Here is a 25,995-nt window from a genome sequence, read left to right on the forward strand (position 1 = left end):
AGGAAGCCATGTGGTCAGCTCCATAATATTAAGGTCTCAAAAAGGGCCACCAACCAACAATTAATGACTGTGCTGGGGGGTGAGGAGCAGGCCAGCTCCGGAGACCAGGATCAGGACAGGAGAAGAGTGGCAGTGAGGCTACAAGGCAGACCCCGAGGTAGACCCTGCCCTCAGACTCAATTCTGCAAAACCCATTTCCGTTCCTGTGCTGTGCAGTGGCTCTCAATGCTGCCCACGGCCCCTGGGCACTATCTGCCTTCCGGCTGTAAGGACAGCTGCGGATGGTGCAGCGCACTGGAGGGCAGGCTGCTCGAGCCTGACCAAGCCAGCAGCAGCAGGGAGCAGCAGCAGCCCCTAGGCATTCGCTGCCGCATGCTGCCGGGAAGGGGAGGCCGTTCCTCCCAACAGCATCCTCAATGAAGCAGTAAAACTTATACATGGATTCAATCTCCGCACTGTGCACATGGCTTGCAGAACCTGGTGCAAAACCAGAAAGGCGTACAGGGCCCCCTGGGGGCAGCATGCGCTGACTATTGGGGAAGGCCATGTGCCACTGGTCTTGGGAGCTGAGCGAGCTCCTTGGCTCAGGGCACCCTCTTGCCTTGCAAGAAGGGCAGAAGCAGACTGCTGGAGCTCTGACTTGGGTAACCTAAGACAGGCTGTCCAGCACAGGGACACTGGGCGCCCTCCAAGGTGCAGCAGGCAGTGGCTGTCCATGATAAGAACCCGAGCTTCTGAGTGAAAACAACTCGTTTTAAGACCTTGTCTGCACTGCAAGTGGAACAACTCTCCCCGAGCTCCAGGATTTCTTGGTGAGATGGGCCGTGAGGCCACGGTCTCAAAAAGGGAGCACTACTGTGTCTACAGGAGATAGGGATTTCACGGGTAAAGGTCTGCAGCCAGTCCCAGGGTGCTGGGCTTGTCCCCAGCACTGGAGGTGAGGCCCAGATGTGGTCTCCAGAGTTGCCGCCAGCTGCCTAGCGCAGGCTGTCGAGCGCCTCTGCCTCTCCAGCTGCACACCCATGCCAGGCCATGATGCTCCCGTGCTTCAAGGTGTGGCCACAGATGGACACAAGACAGGAGTGCTTGATGCCACCGTCCACTATGCCAGATGCTACTGGTGCTTTAACACAGTATTTTAAAAGTTCCTCAGGTTTAATCTGTAATGTGACCGACAGGGCACGACATGGAAATGAGCTCCTTAGGTCCTCAGCACCTGTTAGAGCGTAGAGGTTCCCAAGACTGATCTCTGAGAATCTCTGACCTGCGCATCTTCCCCAGTGTGGGAAGGGTCCACACTTTCTCTGGACCTGCCTTCTGCAGCCCAGCTCTGCCAGGGCCCCCACTGACCTTCAGCTCTCCAGTGGCCACCTTAAAGACCAGCTCCACCACGCAGCCCACGGCCAGACGAGCTGCCCCTGATGAGTGCACCTCATTCCATATGGTGTCACTATCCACCTGTGGAAACATGGTTACTGTCACCACCCCTGAGGCACTGTGCAGCCTCACATCTGCCCTTCATCAGCACAGACACAAGCCACACCTGGGCTGGTTTCCTTCTCAGACATGCCGAGACACACTAAGTAGAAAATGGAGAGTGACGGCGCGGAGTCCCACTGTGTGCCTGCCCTCTCTGAGGTGCCCTTCTCTCTACTACTCCCAGGCTCTGAGCTCAAGGATGTCAGGTTGTTGGGTCCCTGCCCTGAGCCCAGCCCTGCCGCTATGACTATAGCTAAGAGGGCACACTACAATTAGTCAGGTCTCCTCAAATTAGGGCTTTCCACACTGCATTTAACTGAAAGCTTTGACTAGTTGACTGGGGTGGCCCAGGAGGAGTGAGCATGAGCCCCAACCCCAGGGGACAGCTCGTCAGCCCTGCTAGCTGCTTGCACTCCAACCAGCGAACAGTGTGCATGGAATTACTTTGTTACCCTAGACGGTTATTTCTAAGGCCCACCTGACGTGAGAGCCAGAAATCAGACACTGCTAGGTTTGCAGAGAAGTCTCTGTGGGCACCTGGCTGGGCCTGGGCCCCAAAGCAGCCATACCCTGGTATGTCCCTTGTGCACAAGGGGTTGCTGAGCGGCCACCCAGGGCCTGGGCCAGACATACGGGGACTCATGCCTTCCCTGGGTGGGGACTGGCCTGTGCCTTCACGAGCTCATATAATGTCACTCAAGGAGCTGTCTCAAATCGACCCCTGACTACTCATTTTGGAACTCCAGAGCTGGCAGGAAACCTGTGCTTGTGCCGTCCTCATCCCCAGCCCAGGCCTGTGAGGCTTCTGCCCACTGCAGGGGCAAGAGGCCTCCTGATAGACACTGGTCCCGCCATGGGGAGGGAGGGATCTTCCACCGGGAGATCATGATGCTTCATCATCAAAGCAAGTCTGAAAACGCCTTCACAGGACTGAAGACAGTCTTGAGTGTGTTTGGCCAGGACTGTCCTTTTCAAAGATGGAACCTCTAGGCTCTGGGTTTCCAATTGTCAAAAGAGCACCTTCACCTTGCAGCCCCGTCCTGAAGACCGGCTGCTGTCTGCACGGGGCGCCGGCCCAGTTCGGTTCTGGAGGCTTCAGTGCAGCCGTCTCATTGGACCCAGGCAACAGCTGGGAGAGATGCCCCCAACCGCCCTGGGCCCCCCAGGGACAGCATTGTCCTGGGAAGGCCAGGCCTAGAGGCTGCCAAAGGAGCCAGATTACTCCCCTCCTGGATGCAAAGAGCCTGGCTTCAGGGCCAAGCCAAGGCGGGGGATGACAGGCAGCGGCTCTGCTGTGTGCTGTGGCTGCCCCGTCCCCAGAGAACCTGCCGGGACCCTCCTGTGGCTTCGTCCTGCTGTGGCTGTCCGCCTGCTCAGGGCTGGTCACCAGGATGCCATCCCTGCCGCAGGCACTGCAGGAAGGGCCAAGTGTACACCCTTCACAGCAGAGGTGCGAAAACAGGAGAAGGGAGCCACGAGATGGGTCCTCGCAGTCTGAGATGTGACCAGATGAGCAGGGATGGCCAGCTGGGGTGAGCTCACAGGTGGCAGGGGATACCCCGAGTCCGTGCCACACTCGGGGGCAGGGGCTGATCCTGGTGAGGTTCACAAGGAAACTCAAGGACACCACCTCCTCACTAACCTGAAACTTAAACAGGGAGGTGACTAAAGCAGTTGACAGCCTACATCTAAAGAGGTCGAGACAGGACACGGCTGGGCTCCGGAGGCCCACTGCACAGCGCAGTGCTCCCTGCAGCTGCTCTCAGGAAGCGTGCCTCCTCTTGTTGCTGCGTCCCCACTCTGGCAGAAGGGCCAACCCCTCCCCCACTGGTTCTGGGGTCTGCTTTGCTTCTCCTGACACCCAGGGGCCTGGCTGTGGCTCTGGAAAAGGACACTGAGGCATGGGAGAGCTGTGGCTGCAGCTTGATCCAGTGAGTCCACCCAAGCTGGGTGGCCACCATGCGCCCTCCAGTCTGCCTTCCTGCTGCATGGCGGACGGCAGAGAAGACCTGAAGATACCCACGGGCCGCGCTTCCCGCCACTCGTGGACGGGCTCCACCTGCAGCTGCTGCAGCCACATGTGAGGTGCAGCTCTGGTCCCACGCCGCACCCGGTCAGGTCTAGCACCAGGGCGGCCTGAGTGGGCATTGAGTTTTCATTTGCAAACCATAAGTCCTGCCTCGGTTAGGCCTGCTGGCTGTGGGGCAGTGCAGCTCCAAATCTTTTCAAGTCTGGCCAAAAACCCAGCTGCGTTAAGAGACCGAAGCCTATTTACAACTAAAAGTCCCCAGGGCTCGGCTGGGATGACACGGTCACCCTTCCTGACAGGGTAGTTTTCAAAGCAGCAACTTTGGCAGACTCGGTTCGAGAACGCAGTCTTGTTGCATTCCTACAACAGAATGCAGACCTGGACTGTCCCCTGCCGTCTGTGGTCACGCTGCCAACTCAGCAGGGAGAGCTTCTGCTGCCCACCTGCTCCTGCTGCCTGGCCTCTGTGACCCTTCACAATGGTCCTCAATGCCACAGGTCACAGGTCACAGATGGGACAGGAGGCTTGGCCTCGCCTGCAACACAGTGCTCCAGGTGTTGCCCCAGCCCTGCCACCAACAGGCCAGAACTGGGGACCTCGTTCAGCAAGGACTGGAGGCCAGTCCACTCGAGCAGAGAGAAGGTCTCTGTCACTGCATGCCTCTGCCTCTTCTCCCGAGGGTCCAGTGGAGACATCTGCCTCCCAAATGCCACGTGCCTATGGGGCCACTGCTCAGGGGCTCTGGGCAGAATGAGCATGCTCCGCCCCTGGGCTTCTCTGCCACCTGAGTGGACACACCGATCCTCTGTGACCTCAGAGCTGGCCGCGGTGGATGCAGAGGACAAGACACAGCCTGCCTGTGGGTTCTAGTTCTCAGAGCCAGCGCCCAGCAGGGCCCAGGCCGTGTGCGCCGGATGCCCATCCCCAGGGAAAGACGCCCTACTCCTGCGATCTCACAGCAGGGCCTGGGAAGCCGTATCTGGGCACCTGGCCCAGAGGCCCTGCTTATGGAAAACACCTGGCAGCAATTTCCCACTCAGAGCAAAGCAAGGCAGTGATTTCTGTGACCGCTAGGACTCTAAGAACAAACAGGACATTACTCACACATTAAAGAAGTACTTACCCCCACACCGCCACAGGGGAGCCTGACAAACACGGAGGTCAGCGAGCCTGCGGGGAGAGGGAAAGGGTCAGGAGGCCAACAGCACGTCGGCTCTGGAGGTGCGTGCCTCTGAAACAGGGCGGAGGCAGGCCTGGACGGTGCTGGCCCCAGGGGTAATGCTCCCCGCTGAGCAGAGCCTGTCCAGAGGGAGCAGAGCTGCTGTGCTGGCAGGAGCCCTCATCTCAGGGCCGGCGGGCGGGAGCCCTGGGTTCACTGCCTCTACAGCAAGCTCCACATCCCAGATGCCGATGCTGGGTCCTGGGCAAGCCCCCTTTCAGCTCCCGACACCAGCGCTGTGTTCCGGCTCACAGGCCCCAGCTGGTCTCCCAGATGTGCAAGTGGGGAGAGGCCTGGGGTCCAACGCCCACAGGAGGACTTTCAGACACCGAGGACCCTGGGAGGGGAGCAAGGCACCTGCACCACCCCTCACAGCTTGGATCAGACACCCTCACACAGAACCCCAGGGCCCGCAGCACTCACAACTCCCAGCCCCATAAGGAAGGCACTCTAGGAGGGGAGGTGTCTTTCCTCTGTGATCTCAGAGCTGGCTGAGTGCAGGCCAGCCTAAAGCCTGCCTGTCACAACGGCAGAGACTGCCCCAGGAGGAGAGCCCAGGCTCCAAAGTGGCCCTCGTCCTTTAGGAACTGGGCAGGGAGGGCTCTGCATGCTGCCCTGGCTCCCAGAAAGCGGCCTGCCACCCCAGCTGCTGCCTGGTCCCCTCTGCTCCTTGTTCTCCATGCCCCGATCCTTCCCTGGCCAGGTCTGCATGTTTGCTTCTTACAAGCCCCAGCAAGCCTGGGGTCCAGACTTGCTCTAGCAAGGTCCCTTGGCCCAGAGTACAGCCCCATTCCCAACTCCCGCCCTGCCTGACCCTGAGCACCAGCTCAGGGCAGCGGGAGCACATCACAGGGCTCAGAAGCCCAGGTCCCCCAGGAAAAGTACACAGCTCCTGCTGCGGACCACTCAGGACACAGAGAAGCCTGGGGTCACTGAGGCCTGGCCCAACTCCTGCCTGCAAGGCCTGCAGCCCAGGGGCTTGGTGGTAAGTGAGAGCAGGTCTTGGGGTGCTGGAGAAGCCCCTGTGATGGCGGCAAGGCCCAAGGAACAGCTGGCACAGAAAGGTAGGTCAGGAGACCTGGACCCTGACCATGCTGCAGACACCCCCAGCCAGGCTGAGGAAGGCCTGGTGCACCAGTCTGCACTCGGCAGAAGCCCCGGAGTCTGCAACAGGGCTGGGCTGGGCTGGACACGATGCTGCTGTCTGCGCTCCAAGGCTGGGAGCCTGCTACCCAGCAGCAGGAAAGGCCAGGAGGGCAGAAGGGGCGCATCACAGGGCTCAGAGGCCCAGGTCCCCCAGGAAAGGTCCATATGGTGCTCACGTGGGATACACTGGCCAGCAGAGGGCAGGGGCTGGCTGACACCCTGCTGTGATCCCACAGAGGCAGACAGCCCTTTTGTGGGAGTGCCCAGCATGCTGTGGTGGGGGACGGCCGTGTCGACAGGTGCTAGCCTGTGCGACTGGCTCCCGCTCCTGCCCGGGCCACATAGGTACTGAGCCACCAGGCCAGTAGCATATACCAGGCTGGCTCCAGGCTCTCCCTGCTGCTCTCTGCCCTCAATTTCATGCCCACTCAGGCAACAGCCTGTGGCCTCCCCTTCCTGCCATCTAAAAAGAAGGGGACCTGGACTGCTTGGAGTCCTACCTGGGCCGGCTTCTCAGCCCCTCCCTGTCCTCCTGCCTTGGCTGGCTGCATGCCCACTGCCTGGGCAGTCATAGGGGACACAGGGTGCTCAACAGCAACACCACATGCCCTCGGGGAGTCACATGGCCACCCCTGCCCAGTGGCAGCACCCAAGGCAGGCACCACAGAGCATGGCGGCAGCAGGCGGATCGCCCCAGAGGCTGGCCACCAGGACAGCCAGAGCGGTCTCTCAGTGCAGGCAGGTCCCTTCCAGAGGTGTGGGGCAGAAGGAAGTAGGAACAGGTAGGCAAGGGCGGCCTGGGCAGGAGCAGGCCTGGACCACACCCCTAACACCCTGCTTACTGCTCACTGTCCTGCAGCATCACCTGGTATCCAGTTTTATGGAGGGAAGGCACAGTGGCTGGCATCAAGAGGACGCTCCTATAGAGAGCAGGAAATGGCCCTGGGGCCGGGGCCTTCCTCAGTCCCATCATGGCCTAGCAACAGCAGGGCTGTGGAAGGGAAGGTGTTCCCTGGGCAGACTTCACAAGGAAGCCAAAAGGGGCTGTCACATCCCAGGACACAGGGCCGCCCTGGGTGGGTGGTGGGCAGGGCATGCTCTACAGGGAGCTGACCCAGGACAGTCCAGGGCCTTGGAGTGTCCACCACTAAGGGCCTGTTCTGGTGCCAAGCCTTCTGTCAGCTCTAGCTTCCTGCAGCTTGGAGCCAGGCACCTGGGCTGGATGTGAGCCTCTGGCCTGAAGGCCGCCTGGGGCATTAAGGACTATCATCTCCTGTCCACCTGCAGCAGACTGGTTGGCGCTTCCAAGGGAAGGATTGGGGTTTCCTGCTATGACTACTGTCCTCTGGGGGGGACCTTGGTGAGCACCATGCAGCTGCCCCTGGGCTAGGCGCCCCTTGAGGCAATGCCAACTCATGCCACCATAAGACGAACCCTGGGCTTCCAGGCCAGCAAGGGGCCCACAGAGGGCACGGCACCATGGCAGTGAGGAAGACGGGGCCTTTTGCACACGGCTTACAATCTGTGGATCCTACAGAGAGGCAGGGAGCCACAGGGCATGCCAGGCAGAGGGGGGACGCCTGAATTCCCAGTCTGGAGCACCTGGACTGGCAGGGGAGCTCTGATCAGGACCACGGCCTGGGTGGGGAGAAGGTGGGACACTGGCCCTGTCGCGCCCAGTGCCTGCCTCCTGTGCAAGGTGACAGGCCACACTGCACGCTTGGCCAGCAGAAGGATCACCAAGCACGCTGCAATGGCCGTCACAGGACGTGGAGCACCTGACGCTCAAGAGGAGCCAGGGGACCAGAGGAGGGGAGCACCAGGCCCCCTGTCAGCAGGGGAGCGGGCTGTGGGCCCTGGCACACCGGCGCCTCTCCACGCCCTGACACACACACCGCACGGCTTCTCTCCGGTTCTGAGGGCCTGTCTTGAAACTGGTTGGAGGACCTAGGCCACCCACCTTCCCCCTGACTTGGAGGCCATCCTCTGCCCCCAAGCTCACGACTCTGGAGACTGGCATGCCAAGGGCCCTTTGTAGTGGGTCAGGCCACAGTGGGCTCTCTAAAGATGGACAGCCAAGGTGCACAGTGGACTGGGCAGGATCTGCCGCTCTGAGGGGGTGCAGCAGTGCCCACCATCGGGGCGACCACCCAGCTGATGTGTCCCCACCTTGAGCCCGTCGGCGACTCCCGAAGCCTGTTGGGGCGGCACGGGTGACTTGAGGCACAGGTCCCCTCACACTGGACTCGCAGGCAGCCTCTGCAGCACGCTGACAGCCACATGGCATGGGGAAGGGGAATCGCCAGGGCTGGCTCTCTGGCCTGCTGTCCTGCTGCTCAGCTCCCAGACTCCTGCCCCTGCCCCGCTGCCCGCAAGTCCCTCTCTGGTTCCTGCGCGTGCTCTGCTCACAGGGCCCCTCTTGGCCTTGGCTCTGTTGCTAGGCCTTCCAGGAGCCTTGGATCTGAACTTGGATCCAGCTGCTTGGGCACACCTGTCCAGAGCCGTGTCACACTCTCTGCCCCACCCTCTCCTGAGACCAGGACGAAGGCCTGGACACCTGACCGTCCCCTCAAGCCCTGAGCACACAGGGCTACCCTTTGAGGGCCTCCTTGCTGGAAAGTCTGCGTCATGACTGGAAGCCAGTGCAGGGTCCCCGTCAGCCCACCCCTACCCTGCTTCTGGCCAATGGTCTCCACAAGGGAGGGGCGGGGGCAGGCGGGTGCCCAGACGGGGAGCCCTGCCATGTTCTTTCTACAGCAGCAGCAGCTGCCCAGGACCAGGGAGCTGGGGTCCTGGCACAGGGAACAGAGGCCTGCACCTGCCCAGCCCCTGACCTACATCCCTCTCTGCTCCCTTTTATGCAGTCCTAGGTCTCTGTGGTCACCTCCCTGAGCTGCTGGGGTCTACAGAGCAAGCAGGGTTGCACTGGCTCAGGGGTCTATGCTGTTGACTGCTGAGGCAGGCAGGACCACGCCCCCTGTCCCACTGGAGGTCTGCTCTGGGTCCCACCTCCCAGGACCTGCCACTGCCAGCCCCTCTCCTGCTTCCCCAGAGTGTATGGCTGTACCTGGGGCCGAAAGCAGCATGCCTGGTCCCCTGAGGCTGGGGTCCAGGGTGTCCCCACAGGACCCTGGCTCCACACTCCCACAGGCAAGGGCTTCCCTGCAGCTCTGCTACAAAAGATGCCCTTGGGGAGCAGGTGAGGGGGGACTGGACACATGAGATGAAGGGGTCAGTGAACTAAGGAGCAGGAGGAGAGGGGGCCGGTCAGGACGGGGAGGGGTGAGTGCCCCGGTTTGGCCTGCGCAGCACGGGCCTGGTACAGAGCAGGCCTCTCATGCCCTCCGCTAGACACGCAGGAAGCCAGCCCAGCACGGCCGGCCTGCTATCCCTGTGACCCCATGGCTAGTGCCCAGAGCAGGCTGGGGCAGCTCTTCTCCTAGGGCAAAGGCTGGGATGCTGGGGAAGAAGCCAATGGCCAGTGGTTGCACGGGTTCAAGGTGGTCAGAGACTAGGGAAGAAATGACCCAGAAAAGAAGGGGCCTGAGGAGCCCTGGCCTGGGCCTGTGGCCAGGTGGCCTGCAGAGGTCTGCGCCCAGGGAGCCTGTGGGCCCCGACTCTAGGTCTGTGCCCAGGGAGCCCATGGACCCTGTCCTTAGGTCTGTGATCTGTATCTGGGCAGCCTGCAGGGCCAGGTGCCATCTATTCAAGGAGCTTAGCCAGGGGCCAGGGTTTCCCTGCACCCACTCAGGAGGGGCTGCCTGCTCAGGGCCAGCAAACAAGAGCCTCCTGCCCAGCAGCCAAGGCTCAGCTGCCAGGCTTCCAAGGGGTGAGCCAAACATGACGAGGGCTGGGGAGCATGCGGGAGCCTCAGTGCTCCTGAGTGGCCTCTGGCATGCAGACCCTTCTGCACCGGCCTTCCCTGACCCGAGGACTGAAGGCACGATTCTCCTGCAGGCCCCTTGCCTTGTGGCCGGGCACAGGCCTGCAGGGAAGCACCCATGCAGTTGGTGACTCTCAGGGCCACCCTGGGTGCAGGAGCCAAGGGCTGGAGACACCCCACGGGGTGAGGTCAACCTGGTAGGGAGGTAAGGAAGGTCTGGAAATACCTAGAAGTTTCTTACTGTCCAGCTTCTGCCTGTTGAGAGGGTTTGTACCGTACAGGAGGGCATGGGCCTCGGAGTGCACCGTCTGCAGCTCCTCCAGAGTGGCCTTCCGGCCGCGGACGCACTGTAGAGACAAGGTGAGAGGTGGCTCACATCTGTGCAGGTGCTGCTTCAGCTCGGCAGCACTGTCGCCCCAAGGGAAGCTTAGCTGGCCACAAGAGCGAGGACAGGACCACTGGGTGGTTATAAAACAAAGAGCGAGTATCAACCAACACTACCCCAAACACTGTAGAGGGCTTACACTTGAATTAGGGCTTTGGAAACACTGAACAAGATAACTCCAGCCTTCAACAGGTCACCCTTTGTTGTCACGCTGTGCTGACCCCTGCTAGGGCCTGGTCTTCAAGCAGGACTCAATACCAAAGACCATGTGAATTGCCTGGCGAAATCTCACTCAAGGGGAACTGGAGTCCCCACTCCCCTGGGCATCGCGGAGGGTCTGCACCTGCCTCAGGTGGTGATCTGAGACCCTGCACCTTGGTTTAGGACCCCTCCAGTGCAGACGCAGGGCTGTGTTCAGATTCCGCCCAGGGGATGAGCAGGGCATGTGCCCTGGTCGGGCTTGGCGCTCAGCCTTGAGAAGGGCGGGGCTGCCCACCCTAGAAGCCAGCTCTCCTGTGGAAACGCGTCTGGAGGGCCAGGCCACACAGGGACACACCTGGGCTGCGGTGGTGCCACCTCTGCTTTCTCGGGGTGGGAGCAGGGTCTGGACCACGGGCCTGGCCAGCACTGGGCCTTCCACAGGCCTTGGTGCCCAAGCTGAGGGAGCCCCGGCAGGGGTGCCCGGGGCCACCAGGAGTGCCTGCACTCGGGCCTCCCCTGCAGTGGGGGCTCGTCTGTGCGGTGCAGAAGGAAGAGGACGAGCGGGCAGAGCTAACCCTGCTCTCGAGAGGGACAACCAGAGCCAGCTGTCCCACCTGGAGGTCTGCTCTGGGGACCCCCTTCTCATGGTGGACAGTCACTCCAGGGTCGGGGAAGAGGAGAGGCAGTGTGTAGCAGTGATGGGAACGGGTCCCTGACCACCACAGTCCAGCCGCTCCAGGCACAGTGGAGGACATGCCCTGCAGGGGGTCCCCTGAGGGTGGCTGCCATTTGCTAGCCACTTCTCCCACCTTGTGGTAATTTGGGGACACAGGCACGGCCAGCGCCACATTCTGTCTGGACACACGATGTCTGGGGGCCATGTTTTGAGAGGCTCACGGGGTACAGGAGTCCTGGTCTTGTTGTCAGGAGGAGGCAGGCTGTGGCCACATGCTGTGAGGCAAGGAGGGCAAGGCCACAGGCCTCCCCACAGTGGATAAGATCTGAATTGCAGCAAGAGGGACTTTCAGTTAGACTAAGGGAGTGGCTTTTAAACTACAGTGAAGAGGAAGAGGCAGAGCACCTGCCCTCCAACTCTGGCAGAGGAGGGAGACACCAAACCCAGCAAACAGGGGCTCTGGGAGATCAGGACCACGAACTGTGCAGGAGAGCTTCCCAGCACTGAGGGGCTGAGCTGCCCCTTAACTGGGAAGCGTGTCCCTGTTGGCTCCCGGGCAACCAGGAAGCTCCCTGTGGCAGCAAGACCACAGGTCTCAGGCTGGACCGCAGCGGCAGCAGCTGGTGCTGGTCTGTGCTCTGCCCTCCTTCCAGCCTTCCTGCCAGCTGGGCCTACATGGTTGACTCTCAGAGCAGCCCCCGGGCAGCAGCCCCTGCGGCCCAGCCAGCACCCAGAAGGCCCAGAGGCCCAACATGGCTTTCACACCTCGGGAACGGCTGCTGGTGTGGGGAGGAGGCTGGCCTCCTGGAGGCTCATCCTGCTTCCCTCTCCACTTGGGCCCACAGGCTGCCCCTCCATACACCTGCACTCACTCACCTGCACTTCCCTCCACCTCCACACACCTGCACTTCCCTTCACCTCCACTCCACTCACCTGCACTTCCCTCAACCTTCACACATCTGTACTCACACACCTTCACTTCCCTCGACCTCCACACACCTGCACTCACACACCTTCACTTCCCTCAACCTTCACACACCTGCACTCACATACCTGCACTTCCCTCTACCTCCACACACCTGCACTCACACACCTGTACTTCCCTCTACCTCCACACACCTGCACTCATACACCTGTACTTCCCTCGACCTCCACACACCTGCACTCACACACCTGTACTTCCCTCAACCTTCACACACCTGTACTCACACACTTGCACTCACACACCTGTACTTCCCTCGACCTCCACATACCTGCACTCACACACCTGCACTTCCCTCAACCTTCACACACCTGTATCACACAGCTGCACTCACACACCTGCACTCACACACCTGCACTTCCCTCGACCTCCACACACCTGTACTCACACACCTGCACTTCCCTCGACCTCCACACACCTGTTCTCACACACCTGCACTCCCTTGACCTCCACACACCTGTATCACACAGCTGCACTCACACCTGCACTTCCCTCCACCTCCACACACCTGCACTTCCCTCCACCTCCACTCACCTGCACTTCCCTCCACCTCCACTCACCTGGACTCCACACACCTGCCCTCACACACCTGCACTTCCCTCCACCTCCACACAGATGAAAGGGGAGGTCTGGGTCCTGCTTGATCCAGGGGTCTTATTTTCTCACTTCAGCCTGGTTCCCATTGGGTTTTGGCAGAGGACCTCCTCTGAGCCCCCTGGCCCAGTGGTCCTATCTCCCAGCAGAGATGCTGAAGGGAGCAGGATGAGAGGGTGGGCAGGGGGAATCTGGAAACTTCAGGGGGCCCTGGGGGCCCTGGAAGGGAGGTCCCCAGCTCCATGCTGGCGAGGAAGGGGTCTCCCCAGCCATCTGTTGGGCTCTGCTGCCCCCCAGTGGGCAGCTGTCTGCCAGACCCAGGAAGCTGCGCCCACGGCCTCACCCTGCAGAGTCCTTGGTCTCCATCCCAGTGGCTCTGGGAAGACTGCGCACCCTCCCTGACCGAGCTGGACGTCACCAGTGAAGGTGGTGAAGGACACAGGCAGCCTGGGCCACAGACTGGGAGGAGGGCAGCCCTGAGGGGCTGTGCCTCCACACTGCAGAAGTGCCTGTTCATCCCGGGGGCCTGGGCCAGGCCCAGGTGGGCACCTGGGTGGCCTGGGGCGGGGCAGACGTGGTGGCCTTCTAGTTTGGTGGGATTCTTGGTCTGGGCAGGTCCCTACTAGGTGTGCCCTCCAGGACAAGCCTGGGAGGTGGCCACTGCCGCTTGTCACCCAGATGGGGAAGGCGGGCTGTGGGAGGCGGCCAGCTCCTGGTCCCTGAGCTTCTCTCAGTGCCTGGACTGCAGCAGGGCCTGTCACACAACTGTCCCCCAGGGGCTCAGACCTCCACACACCTGCACTCACATACCTGGCCCTGGGTGAAGGGCACCAGCTAGGTCCACTCATGGAAATGCTGCTGTCAGCCCCTGGGAAGACCCAGGAGGACCAGGGAACCTCACCGGGCTGGGCCCTCTTGCCTGGGAACAGGCTCCCTGGGGTGTGGGCGAAGGCTGGCCATCAGGGAGGCCAGCCAGGGAGGTGTGCAGCGGAGCCTCCCCCACAGCAGTGGGGTCATGTGGCACGCCCCCTCCGAGGAAGCCCCCCAGCCGTGAAGAATCTCGGTGTTAAGGAGGAGGACGTGATGCCAAGCCAGCCAGCTGGAGCTGCGACGTCCAGTTCCCCACAGCCTCAGATCCTGCCCTCCCCATAGAGGCCAGGAGCAGCGGTGAGCAGGATGGAAGTTACCAGGAGGAGGACACGGGAGCTCTGGGAGGTCAGCAGAGCCGTGGCTGTGCCAGAAGGGGGTGCCCTTGCAGCAGGAAGGGGCAGGTGTGGGCGGCAGCCCTGGCACTGCACTGGTGTGGAGGGTCTCTGCCCAGAGCCACGTGTGGGAGCCTGGGCCCCAGGGTGAGGTGGGCCCGGGGGAAAGTGATCAGGCCATGGGCTCCACCCTCCACAGGGCTGAAGGCTCAGGTCTTATCCAAGGGTGGGCCACCCACACATGTGGCTCCTTCCACAGGCCACCATTTCTCCACTGTGTTGTGTCACAACCTGGGGATCCTCACCAGAGGCTGGCACCAGGCTGTGTGGACTTTCTAGCCACCAGAATCATAAGCTAGACAAACCTCTTTTCTTTATAAATTACCCAGCCTCAGGGTTTCTGCTATAGCACCTGAAGGTGCAGGGACAGCTTCTCAGCAGAAGGGCCGTGCTCACACAGTGCAGAGGGTGACCCTGGGAAAGGCTGGCAGTGCTGCTCTCAACCCCTCCCCTGGGTACTACAACCAGATTCCACCTGCTGGGGGCCTGTGGGCTGAGCGAGAACATGACAATGGAGACCATGAATGGTGGCAGTGGGCGCCACCCGAGCGGCCCGGCCACGTTACCTCACACTTGCCGCGGAGGCCTGTCTCCTGCAGGCGGGACCAGATGCTCTGGATCCTCCCCGCATGCTCAGGGTGGCTGTTGGTGTTCCCACAGGCACACTGGTGTTTCAGCATCAGGGTGTCGTACACGAGGCCTGGAGGAGGACACAGGCAGCCGAGGTCAGTGGTGTGGCCATAGCTGGGCCAGCACCTGCCAGGAGGTGGCCCAGGCGGCCCCACAGCCCTGCTAGGAAGAGGAGAAAGACACCCTGAGAAAAAGAGCAAGTCCAACCCGACCCCTTGACCCACCAGGCCCAGAGGACATGGGTGAGGCAGAGGCGAGGCCGCGCGGGTGGTCTGGCCCTGCTCTGGCTCCTGGTACTGCCCAAGGCCCCGGTGGGGAGGGCAGCAGCATGGGGCAGCTAGGGAGAAAAATGTGAGCAGGTGGCCGGCCCCGGGGAGCCGCCCCACACCTGGGTGCCAGCTGCACCCCACAGGACTGTGCCAGCTTCCAGCACAGGAGGTCTTGTCCCTGTGAGGTCCAAGTCCACCTGGTCATGGACTGACCTCTGTGCAGAGCAGCCCTGATAGCTGGCACTGTCCCAGGGGCCCGAGGGTCAGGGTGGTCCCACATGGAGGGCTGCCGTCAGAGACCTCCAGAGGAGCAGGGACATGCCTGAGGACGCACAGACCCACACCGGGCTGCCCACAGCAAATGCAAACGAGCCCGTGGAGCTCAGAAACCTGCTGACAGCAGGACAAGGTCCAGCGCTAACGGGCTTGGGCTGCAGTGATGGGGGACACTCCTGAGGGAAGCCCTGCTGACCTCGGGACACCAGAGCTGCCGTGATGGACGCCACCCTGTCAAGGTCAGGCCCACTGCAGTGGCAGGTGGCCCCTCTGCCACCAGGCCCTGTCCCTAGAGGAGCTCTGTCCCTGGTGACTGCTGGCAGGAGGGCTGCACTGCTGGTCCTGCTTGGGGCTCCCAGGCTGGTGGTTCTGAGGCGGTGATCAGGGGACAGCCAGGACGAGTGGAAGACGCCCTTGCAGAGCTCACGGTGGGGCCGCCTGCTGGCTACGGTGTGCGTGCCCAGTGGGTGGGCTCTTCTAGAGCCTGATGCTGGAGGGTCTCTGCCTCTGCTCCTGAGATCAAAGGCAGTGTCGCCAGCCATGGTGGCTGGGGGCCTTGCTGGACGCCTGGAGCTGTGTCGGCTCCCCCACCTTCCTGCTCGGCCTCGGTGAGCTGAGCTAACGGAGCCAGCCCCGCACCTGAGGGGTTCTGGGTTCTCTACCAGAGCCGAGTGCTGAAGATGTGACTTTTGGTTAAAAAAAGTTCTGCAGGATGGGTACAGGGTCACAGGGACCCAGAGGCTCAGTGTGTGGGCAGGAGGGCGAGGTGCAGGTCTGAGCCAGGTAGATGGCCACTGCAGGACAAACACGCTGCACTCAGCAGGTCTCAGTGATGAGCTCACGCTTGCTGACGTGACCCCACTGCTGCTTCACAGTCAAACCCAGCAGGGTGCAAGCTGAGGAGCAGCAGGCCAGGTGACTATGCTGTGTGAAGGACGTGCAGAAGTACTGTGTGGGCCCGGGAGGCCGCCCAGGGTGCCGGCACCAAGAGGCGAAGCAAGCCTGTCCTCCTGCGGTCAGTTTCCCTGGGCGTCGACCTGTCCGCCCGCTACACAGACCAGGGTTTTGCCAGGGCTGCCGCCACGCCAGGCGGAGCAAGCTTCCTGCGACCTCGGGCACACCGTGCTTTGATGAACGTGTACCGACGGATCAACCCCAAAGTGACAACCCTGAAGCCAGGACAGGGCCTGAACACATGGACCACCGAAGCCCCTGCCTGCCAGCGCAGGGCACAGCCACTGCCGGTGGCCACGAGCTCTGGGGAGGGGCCCTGTCGGGCCCCGCTCTTCTGAGAATCGGTGTGCTTCCGTCAATGGCCAGTGACCCGTGCAGCCCGGCTGGTCTGGATCGCCGCAGTTGTCTCTGCCTTTCCTTGTTTCTGGGCGATCACTACGAGGTTTTCTCTGAATGTGACCAATGTCCTTCTAAGAGCTGAAGAGAAGACCTCGGCTGTGTCTGTGGGGTGCAGGGAAGCGAGCTCTTGGGGAGCGTGAGGACGCTGGGACCGTCACTGTCTCTACACCTGTCTTCCTGGCACCCCACGAGGTGGAGCACTGAGGCCGAGCACCGTGGCCACCCTGGCCACTCCGCTGTGGGGAGCCAGTGCTGCTCCCCTCTAGGGCTGGCACAGGGAGCCAGCCAGGGAGCAGCCTTCACCTGGCTCTAGGCCCAGCGTCCTCTGCTGTGCTCTTGCTCCTGCGCCTTTCAGAAAGAAGCAAAGCTACCTGCCTTCCCACAGGAGGGGACAGGTGGAGTGAGGGACAGGCGGGGTGAGGGACAGCGGCGAGGAGACTCGGGCCCCGGAGCTTGCTGGGCTCCTCTCCAGCACAGCTGTACAGTAGGTCAGTGGGGCCTGCAGAACTGTGTTGGGGACATCAGCTTGGTTCAGCAAGGGGGTAAGTGAGAAAGACCAAGTCCACTCTCTCGCTGACCCAGGACGGGCCACGGGGGCATGCAGGTGGGGACTGCCGTCCCTCGACAGCCCACTGAACAGCACTGGTGTGGCTGCAGGCTGTGTGGCCTGAGCCCTCACAGTGGCCCTCCTGGAGCTCTGGCTGCAGCAGCTTCCCACCCACCGCAGCAGGGCCTCGCCCGCGTCTTACCTGTGGTGAACCTTGGCTTGGTGGGGGGCTCCTGGACAGACACAGGGAAGGTGGCGGACGCTGGGGAGGACTGTGCTCGGGACAGAGGCCTGTGGCCGCTGAATGACACTGGGACGCCGGCAGCCTCCATGGACGCCTGGTAGCTCCTCAGTTGGTGGATGCGCTGCTGCTCCAGCAGGAGGGCTTGCTGCGGGGAGGGACAGCAGTCTGCGCCGCTGGCACACCCCTCCCACCCGGGGCCCAAGGGTCACACCCAGGCTGTGAACAGATGGGCCAGGCCCCACCCTGGGTCAGCCAGCCACAGACGGCCACCTTCCTGTGCTTGTGGCCATGCCAAGTGAGGTCAGGGTGCAGAATGCAGGTACAGTCTGCCTCGAGCACCCGGCCTCCTGGCAGGAAGACAGACGTGGACAGGGAGCTCCAGCACAAGCCCATCTCCTCCTCATGGGGAGCCCCCAGTGAGGGGACACGGGGGCTTCTCTGAGGAGGTCCTGAGTCACAAGGAGCAGCAGGGGTCACCCTCCATGCTGAGGGCTCAGCCCCATATGGGGTGAGGTGCACTGACCTTGCCTGGGGACCCCTGGAGGCTCACGGTGGCCAGGCTGCGGTGAGGCCAGCAAGCACAGACTGTTGCCCTCATCAAGTTCCCCTGGTCTTGTCTGGACCAAGAGTTTCTAATCTGGATGCCAAACTTGGGCCAGAAAGTGACCACAGACACAGAGGGCACCTTCATTCCTCCACTAGCAGCTCCCCATCCCGTGCCTCTGACCGCCCTGGGAAGGGAGGAACTGCGGGGGTAAGAGGAACATTCACTCGCAGTTCAGGGGCCAGGGAGGACAGAGCCAGGAGGGTGTGGACATGCCTAGGTCCCCCAAGGGACACGGGTCCCCATCAGGACCCAGCCTGCCCAGCCTCCCGAGGCCTCCTGCCACAGCCACAGGCCACAGAGGGGAAGAAGCAGGATGTCTCCACCCACTCCGGCTCACCCTGCCCACGTTCTGCCAGATGTGATGAAGAGACCACAGGGCCATGGAGCACCAGGTCCACCTGCTGGAGAACCTGGAGAACCTGGGCCCAGCCCCTGGTTTCTGCCCAAGAAGTGGGGTCAAGGTCAAGGGCAGAGGAAATCCAGGTGCTACAGGCCTGGCTCACTGGCCACAGCAGGCTAAGCCTGACTTAGTGACCCACCGTTGCTCCTGAGGTGTGACATGGCTACTGGGGACAGGTCCAGTGCTCTATCCTATGCAAACCTCTGCAAGCTGTCCTGGGCCTCACCACGCTCCCCCTGGGGAGTTCTGCTCTCCAGGGTGGACAGGAAGAGCCCCTGGGAGGGTCTCATGCTGGACAGCTAGCCAGGCCCTCCTCCCAAGTGCATGCCCATCACCACCTCAGACACCAGCTGAGGCCGTGCGTGTGCGGCACCCAACCTGGCATCTGCGTGACAGAATCCTGAGTCTCAGTCACAGTAAACCTTCCTTGAGACCTTCTGGGCCCCACCAGAAACAGGGTGGGAGGGAAGGGCCACCCAAGGGCTGGTGGGCCAGGGGTCGGCAGCTCTCGCCACCTGGGCTTCTGTTGCTGCTGTCACCATTGGTTCTACTGGACTTTGCAGGAACTGGAGAAGGTCACCTCTGGCCCCAAAGGACAGAAACACCACCAGGCCAGCTGCCAGGTCATGGCTACTCGGGACAGAGTCCTGGAATCCAGGCTCGGGCCCTGGGGAGCCGGGAACAAGGCTGCAACCCACTTTCTGCATCTCCAGTGAGGGCCGAGTGAGCAGGGCCCAGGTGGTGGGCTGGGCAGGGGAGCCCTGGCCACCTGCTGGAGCTGTCATGGCTAGGCAGTGTCATGGAATCCAGCCAGAAGGCTGGGGGTCAGCCAGTGGCCCCAGTGCCCCAGAAGCAGTACCCAGGCACTGGCCTGGCTGCTGGAACGCACGGCCCACAGCACTGCTCAGATCCACTGGCTCAGCCCTGCTCCTCAGGAGGGAGCGACCTTCCCGGAGGCCGCCTGGCTTCTGACCTGGATTCTGACCACTAGCTGACTATCCTAAGTACGCTCTTGCCTTGGCCACTTTGTTTTTCACTGGGACTTCACACATCATTCACTGGATTTCTTCATCTCTTAGGAGTCTGGGCGTGTGAATCAGTGCCCCACCTCTCACTGGCTCAGGACAGCCCATCAGAGTGCTTTTCTACAAAGCTGGACACCAGCATCTCTCTCCTTGGCCCCCAAGTTCCCAGCTGCTGCCCCGATCCTGCCCACCTTCTTAACTGACTCAGTCTGGGGTTATTTGAATCTCACCAGTGCCTGGCTTCTACGGACCTGAAGAGAACCAGCTCTGGGGAATGGGCTGTTCGCTGAGAACAGGTACATGAATGTGGGTGCCCACAGTTCATACAGGACAGACTCCAGGCCAAGGTGGTTGGCAAGTGGCTGCCCAGTGACTGCCTGCCCACTGCCCTGCCCTGGCACCTGTCTGAAGAGCAGCTCCTGCTCAGTGGGTGGGCGCTGGCCTGGCTCCGCCTCCCGAGTGGGGTCCGCCTCTTCCTCGTCGCTCTCGATGGGCTCCTGCTTCACCTGCACACCGGCCAGTGTGTGCGCCTCCTTCTGCCCTGGGAGCCGGTCCAGATAGGGCTCATCCAGCAGGGCCTGGTGCTCCCGGAGCTCCTCCTCTGTCTCCTCGGGGTGGCTCTCTGGCTGCCGTGGCGGCTCGCTGGGCTTGGGGATGATCTGCAACGCAGAGGAACCAGCTCAGACTCAGAGGTCCTGGGCTGGAGAAGGCTCCTCCCAAGGCAGCACTTCGGGAGTGCACCAAGGCCACAGGCACCACGACCCGGACCTGGGGCTAGCTGGCCTGCCCAGCACAGGCCCAGCCAGGCTATGGCCGGAGACAGATGGCACCTGGTGCTTAGAAGCCTCTGGGAGTGGGCACATGGGCTTGAAGAAGTCGCAGGTGTGGGGAGAGGCCAGCGCCAGCTGCAGACACAGCTGTCCAGAGAAACTCAGCCTCTCCTGCAGCGGGGGACCCAGTGTGACACAGCACTGAGCTGGCAGGAGGGCTGGGGACGGGGCAGAGGAGGCACTGGCACTGCTGGCTCTCGGGGAAGGGGCCTGATGAGAAGGTGTTCTGGGGAAATGACAGACTGGTTCCTAAATCCCCACGCCCACACTTGAAGCTCCCCAGACCCAGGACCTGAGAGAAGGGGTGCTGTGACTGGGAGGGGTGTGCCTGTACAGCCCAGGGCCCATGCTGAGGGAGCCTTGCCGTGCGGACAGGGCTCTGCCCTCTGACTGCTCTGTAAGGAACCTGGGGCTGCCGGGATCTGGCACTTTCTAAATCACAGAGTGTGCATGCTTCTAAGAGTCCTTCAGTACTTCTGCTGAATTTGTGCCCCGTACTCTGTGGAATGGGCTAGGTGGAAGCTCAGGCTTCAGTTCTACTTGCCAGTTTCGGGGAGGTCACTGCATAGACACAAGAATCCTGACGACTGTCACCCTCTACGTCCCTCCTGTGCCTGCTGCAGGGAGACCAGGACTTCAGACCAAGTGTGGGCTTGTTTACAAAGGAGCAGGCTGCGGAAGCCCGGCAGTGCGGATGCTGCACACAGCAGACCTCTGACACCAAGGCAATGTGAACAGGGCTGGGCCTGGCATGGAGTAGGTCAGCCTGGTGCCAGGAGAAGGTGAGCCACCACGTGAAGGCAATAGAGGTGGCTGGCACATTAAAGACCAGCTGGAAAGCCAGTCATCGAGGCAGAGTGCAGTGGGAGTGTGGGTACGGTATGCTGGTCAGAGTGCAGACTCCTGCAAAAGGCAAGCTCATGGGGGCCCGAGGCACGGCACTGCTGACCCACACCTCACAGCCAGGTCCTGCGCACCCTCACCGCAGGTGTGCCGGTGACTACGCCATACCAGCTCAACTGTGGATCAAGCACACGGCGTCGGCAGACCCTCCAGTCACCCCTCAATCAAGCAGGAGCAGCCTGCTTCCAACAAGCAAGGGGATGCCTCAGCCCAGCTCAACAGCCTTCCGCAACTTCAAACAGCCACTTTCCAACATCCATCTCACCAGCAGGTTCTGTGATCCACGAGCTCCACATTTCCCTGCACACCCCACACCTTGGAACCCTGGCTGTACGGGTTAGGAGGAAAGGAGCCTGGTGGGTGCCACCCTGGCCTCTACTGCCTCACGGGACCGAAGTGCTCCTGCATCTTGCCCCCAACTAGCCTGGGGCCTGGTGCAGTCTGGCTGGGAATGAGGGGAAGACCAGGATTTCCCCTCCCTGAGGGGAGGCTCAGGAGCTGGGGCAGGAGAGCAGGGGACCCGGGGAGCCCCTGAGAGTGGCCAGAGTGGCTGGTGTGGGAGTCCAGGCAGGAGAGGGAGGCACTAAGGAGGGAAAGGGACAGGCAGGGTGGGTCTGGGAGAGCCCGAGTTCGGGAAATGGACGGAAGGCAGGGTGTACAGCAGGTGGCCTCAGGGCAGAGAATGAAGGGACATAGGCCCAGGCTGCAGGGCTGATAACAGGGGATGGGCCTGCACCCCAGGGTTCAAGAGCAGGCCTACAGAAACGCCAGCTGGCCCTGGTGGGAGGCCAGGTACAGCCTGGCCATGGAGACTGGTGCGAGCCTGGGGCCCAGGAGAGGGCCTGCGAGGAACGGGGTCTGAGTCTGGTAGGTGGATGGGGTCTGCAGCCCAGCACAGGGGAGTGCAGGAGGGGATCCTGGACAGATGAGCCAGAAGCTCCAGACATGAGCCAGCCTGAGGGCAGGCCTGGAGACCAGAGCTGAGGGACAGGGCAGGAGGGCCTGGGGGACCAGAGCTGAGGGACAGGGCAGGAGGGCCTGGGGGACCAGAGCTGAGGGACAGGGCAGGAGGGCCTGGGGGACCAGAGCTGAGGGACAGGGCAGGAGGGCCTGGAGACCAGAGCTGAGGGACAGGGCAGGAGGGCCTGGGGGACCAGAGCTGAGGGACAGGGCAGGAGGGCCTGGGGGACCAGAGCTGAGGGACAGGGCAGGAGGGCCTGGAGACCAGAGCTGAGGGACAGGGCAGGAGGGCCTGGGGGACCAGAGCTGAGGGACAGGGCAGGAGGGCCTGGGGGACCAGAGCTGAGGGACAGGGCAGGAGGGCCTGGGGGACCAGAGCTGAGGGACAGGGCAGGAGGGCCTGGGGGACCAGAGCTGAGGGACAGGGCAGGAGGGCCTGGGGGACCAGAGCTGAGGGACAGGGCAGGAGGGCCTGGGGGACCAGAGCTGAGGGACAGGGCAAGAGGGCCTGGGGGACCAGAGCTGAGGGACAGGGCAGGAGGGCCTGGGGGACCAGAGCTGAAGGACAGGGCAGGAGGGCCTGGGGGACCAGAGCTGAGGGGCAGGGCAGGAGGGCCTGGGGGACCAGAGCTGAGGGACAGGGCAGGAGGGCCTGGGGGACCAGAGCTGAGGGACAGGGCAGGAGGGCCTGTTTGGGACCAGAGCTGAGGGACAGGGTAGGAGGGCCTGGGGGACCAGAGCCTGGGGGACAGGGCAGGAGGGCCTGGGGGACCAGAGCTGAGGGACAGGGCAGGAGGGCCTGGGGGACCAGAGCTGAGGGACAGGGCAGGAGGGCCTGGGGGACCAGAGCTGAGGGACAGGGCAGGAGGGCCTGGCGACCAGAGCTGAGGGACAGGGCAAGAGAGCCTGGGGGACCAGAGCTGAGGGACAGGGCAGGAGGGCCTGGGGGACCAGAGCTGAGGGACAGGGCAGGAGGGCCTGGAGACCAGAGCTGAGGGACAGGGCAGGAGGAACTGGGGGACCAGAGCTGAGGGACAGGGCAGGAGGGCCTGGGGGACCAGAGCTGAGGGGCAGGGCAGGAGGAACTGGGGGACCAGAGCTGAGGGACAGGGCAGGAGGGCCTGGGGGACCAGAGCTGAGGGACAGGGCAGGAGGGCCTGTTTGGGACCAGAGCTGAGGGACAGGGTAGGAGGGCCTGGGGGACCAGAGCCTGGGGGACAGGGCAGGAGGGCCTGGGGGACCAGAGCTGAGGGACAGGGCAGGAGGGCCTGGGGGACCAGAGCTGAGGGACAGGGCAGGAGGGCCTGGCGACCAGAGCTGAGGGACAGGGCAGGAGGGCCTGGGGGACCAGAGCTGAGGGACAGGGCAGGAGGGCCTGGGGGACCAGAGCTGAGGGACAGGGCAGGAGGGCCTGGGGGACCAGAGCTGAGGGACAGGGCAGGAGGGCCTGGGGGACCAGAGCTGAGGGACAGGGCAGGAGGGCCTGGGGGACCAGAGCCTGGGGGACAGGGCAGGAGGGCCTGGGGGACCAGAGCTGAGGGACAGGGCAGGAGGGCCTGGGGGACCAGAGCTGAGGGACAGGGCAGGAGGGCCTGGGGGACCAGAGCCTGGGGGACAGGGCAGGAGGGCCTGGGGGACCAGAGCTGAGGGACAGGGCAGGAGGGCCTGGGGGACCAGAGCTGAGGGACAGGGCAGGAGGGCCTGGGGGACCAGAGCTGAGGGACAGGGCAGGAGGGCCTGGCGACCAGAGCTGAGGGACAGGGCAGGAGGGCCTGGGGGACCAGAGCTGAGGGACAGGGCAGGAGGGCCTGGGGGACCAGAGCCTGGGGGACAGGGCAGGAGGGCCTGGGGGACCAGAGCTGAGGGACAGGGCAGGAGGGCCTGGGGGACCAGAGCTGAGGGACAGGGCAGGAGGGCCTGGGGGACCAGAGCTGAGGGACAGGGCAGGAGGGCCTGGCGACCAGAGCTGAGGGACAGGGCAAGAGGGCCTGGGGGACCAGAGCTGAGGGACAGGGCAGGAGGGCCTGGGGGACCAGAGCTGAGGGACAGGGCAGGAGGGCCTGGGGGACCAGAGCTGAGGGACAGGGCAGGAGGAACTGGGGGACCAGAGCTGAGGGACAGGGCAGGAGGGCCTGGGGGACCAGAGCTGAGGGACAGGGCAGGAGGGCCTGGGGGACCAGAGCTGAGGGACAGGGCAGGAGGGCCTGGGGGACCAGAGCTGAGGGACAGGGCAGGAGGGCCTGGGGGACCAGAGCCTGGGGGACAGGGCAGGAGGAACTGGGGGACCAGAGCTGAGGGACAGGGCAGGAGGGCCTGGCGACCAGAGCTGAGGGACAGGGCAGGAGGGCCTGGGGGACCAGAGCTGAGGGGCAGGGCAGGAGGGCCTGGGGGACCAGAGCTGAGGGACAGGGCAGGAGGGCCTGGGGGACCAGAGCCTGGGGGACAGGGCAGGAGGGCCTGGGGGACCAGAGCTGAGGGACAGGGCAGGAGGGCCTGGCGACCAGAGCTGAGGGACAGGGCAAGAGGGCCTGGGGGACCAGAGCTGAGGGACAGGGCAGGAGGGCCTGGGGGACCAGAGCTGAGGGACAGGGCAGGAGGGCCTGGGGGACCAGAGCCTGCGGGACAGGGCAGGAGGGCCTGGGGGACCAGAGCTGAGGGACAGGGCAGGAGGGCCTGGCGACCAGAGCTGAGGGACAGGGCAAGAGGGCCTGGGGGACCAGAGCTGAGGGACAGGGCAGGAGGGCCTGGGGGACCAGAGCTGAGGGACAGGGCAGGAGGGCCTGGGGGACCAGAGCTGAGGGACAGGGCAGGAGGGCCTGTTTGGGACCAGAGCTGAGGGACAGGGCAGGAGGGCCTGGGGGACCAGAGCTGAGGGACAGGGCAGGAGGGCCTGGGGGACCAGAGCCTGGGGGACAGGGCAGGAGGGCCTGGGGGACCAGAGCTGAGGGACAGGGCAGGAGGGCCTGGCGACCAGAGCTGAGGGACAGGGCAAGAGAGCCTGGGGGACCAGAGCTGAGGGACAGGGCAGGAGGGCCTGGGGGACCAGAGCTGAGGGACAGGGCAGGAGGGCCTGGGGGACCAGAGCTGAGGGACAGGGCAGGAGGAACTGGGGGACCAGAGCTGAGGGACAGGGCAGGAGGGCCTGGGGGACCAGAGCTGAGGGACAGGGCAGGAGGAACTGGGGGACCAGAGCTGAGGGACAGGGCAGGAGGGCCTGGGGGACCAGAGCTGAGGGACAGGGCAGGAGGGCCTGGGGGACCAGAGCTGAGGGACAGGGCAGGAGGGCCTGGGGGACCAGAGCTGAGGGACAGGGCAGGAGGGCCTGTTTGGGACCAGAGCTGAGGGACAGGGCAGGAGGGCCTGGGGGACCAGAGCTGAGGGACAGGGCAGGAGGGCCTGGCGACCAGAGCTGAGGGACAGGGCAGGAGGGCCTGTTTGGGACCAGATCTGAGGGACAGGGCAGGAGGGCCTGGGGGACCAGAGCTGAGGGACAGGGCAGGAGGGCCTGGGGGACCAGAGCTGAGGGACAGGGCAGGAGGAACTGGGGGACCAGAGCTGAGGGACAGGGCAGGAGGGCCTGGTGACCAGAGCTGAGGGACAGGGCAAGAGGGCCTGGGGGACCAGAGCTGAGGGACAGGGCAGGAGGGCCTGGGGGACCAGAGCTGAGGGACAGGGCAGGAGGGCCTGGGGGACCAGAGCTGAGGGACAGGGCAGGAGGGCCTGTTTGGGACCAGAGCTGAGGGACAGGGCAGGAGGGCCTGGGGGACCAGAGCTGAGGGACAGGGCAGGAGGGCCTGGGGGACCAGAGCCTGGGGGACAGGGCAGGAGGGCCTGGGGGACCAGAGCTGAGGGACAGGGCAGGAGGGCCTGGCGACCAGAGCTGAGGGACAGGGCAAGAGAGCCTGGGGGACCAGAGCTGAGGGACAGGGCAGGAGGGCCTGGGGGACCAGAGCTGAGGGACAGGGCAGGAGGGCCTGGGGGACCAGAGCTGAGGGACAGGGCAGGAGGAACTGGGGGACCAGAGCTGAGGGACAGGGCAGGAGGGCCTGGGGGACCAGAGCTGAGGGACAGGGCAGGAGGAACTGGGGGACCAGA

General features: G+C 63.4%; 1 protein-coding gene across 1 annotated transcript in view; it reads right to left on the reverse strand.

The window, feature by feature from the left end:
• Positions 1–25,995, reverse strand: part of Hdac4 (histone deacetylase 4) — a 254,151-nt gene that overhangs the window by 23,390 nt on the left and 204,766 nt on the right. Inside the window, exons 13-18 of the mRNA XM_026379669.2 lie at positions 19,609–19,866; positions 17,134–17,320; positions 14,423–14,556; positions 9,998–10,103; positions 4,632–4,678; positions 1,351–1,458 (exon numbers count right to left, since the gene is read on the reverse strand). Coding sequence (XP_026235454.2) covers positions 1,351–1,458; positions 4,632–4,678; positions 9,998–10,103; positions 14,423–14,556; positions 17,134–17,320; positions 19,609–19,866 — 840 coding nt within the window. The remainder of the gene's footprint in view (positions 1–1,350; positions 1,459–4,631; positions 4,679–9,997; positions 10,104–14,422; positions 14,557–17,133; positions 17,321–19,608; positions 19,867–25,995) is intronic.

Source organism: Urocitellus parryii, chromosome 1 (genome assembly GCF_045843805.1).
Source record: "Urocitellus parryii isolate mUroPar1 chromosome 1, mUroPar1.hap1, whole genome shotgun sequence".
Classification (NCBI taxonomy): Eukaryota; Metazoa; Chordata; class Mammalia; order Rodentia; family Sciuridae; genus Urocitellus; species Urocitellus parryii.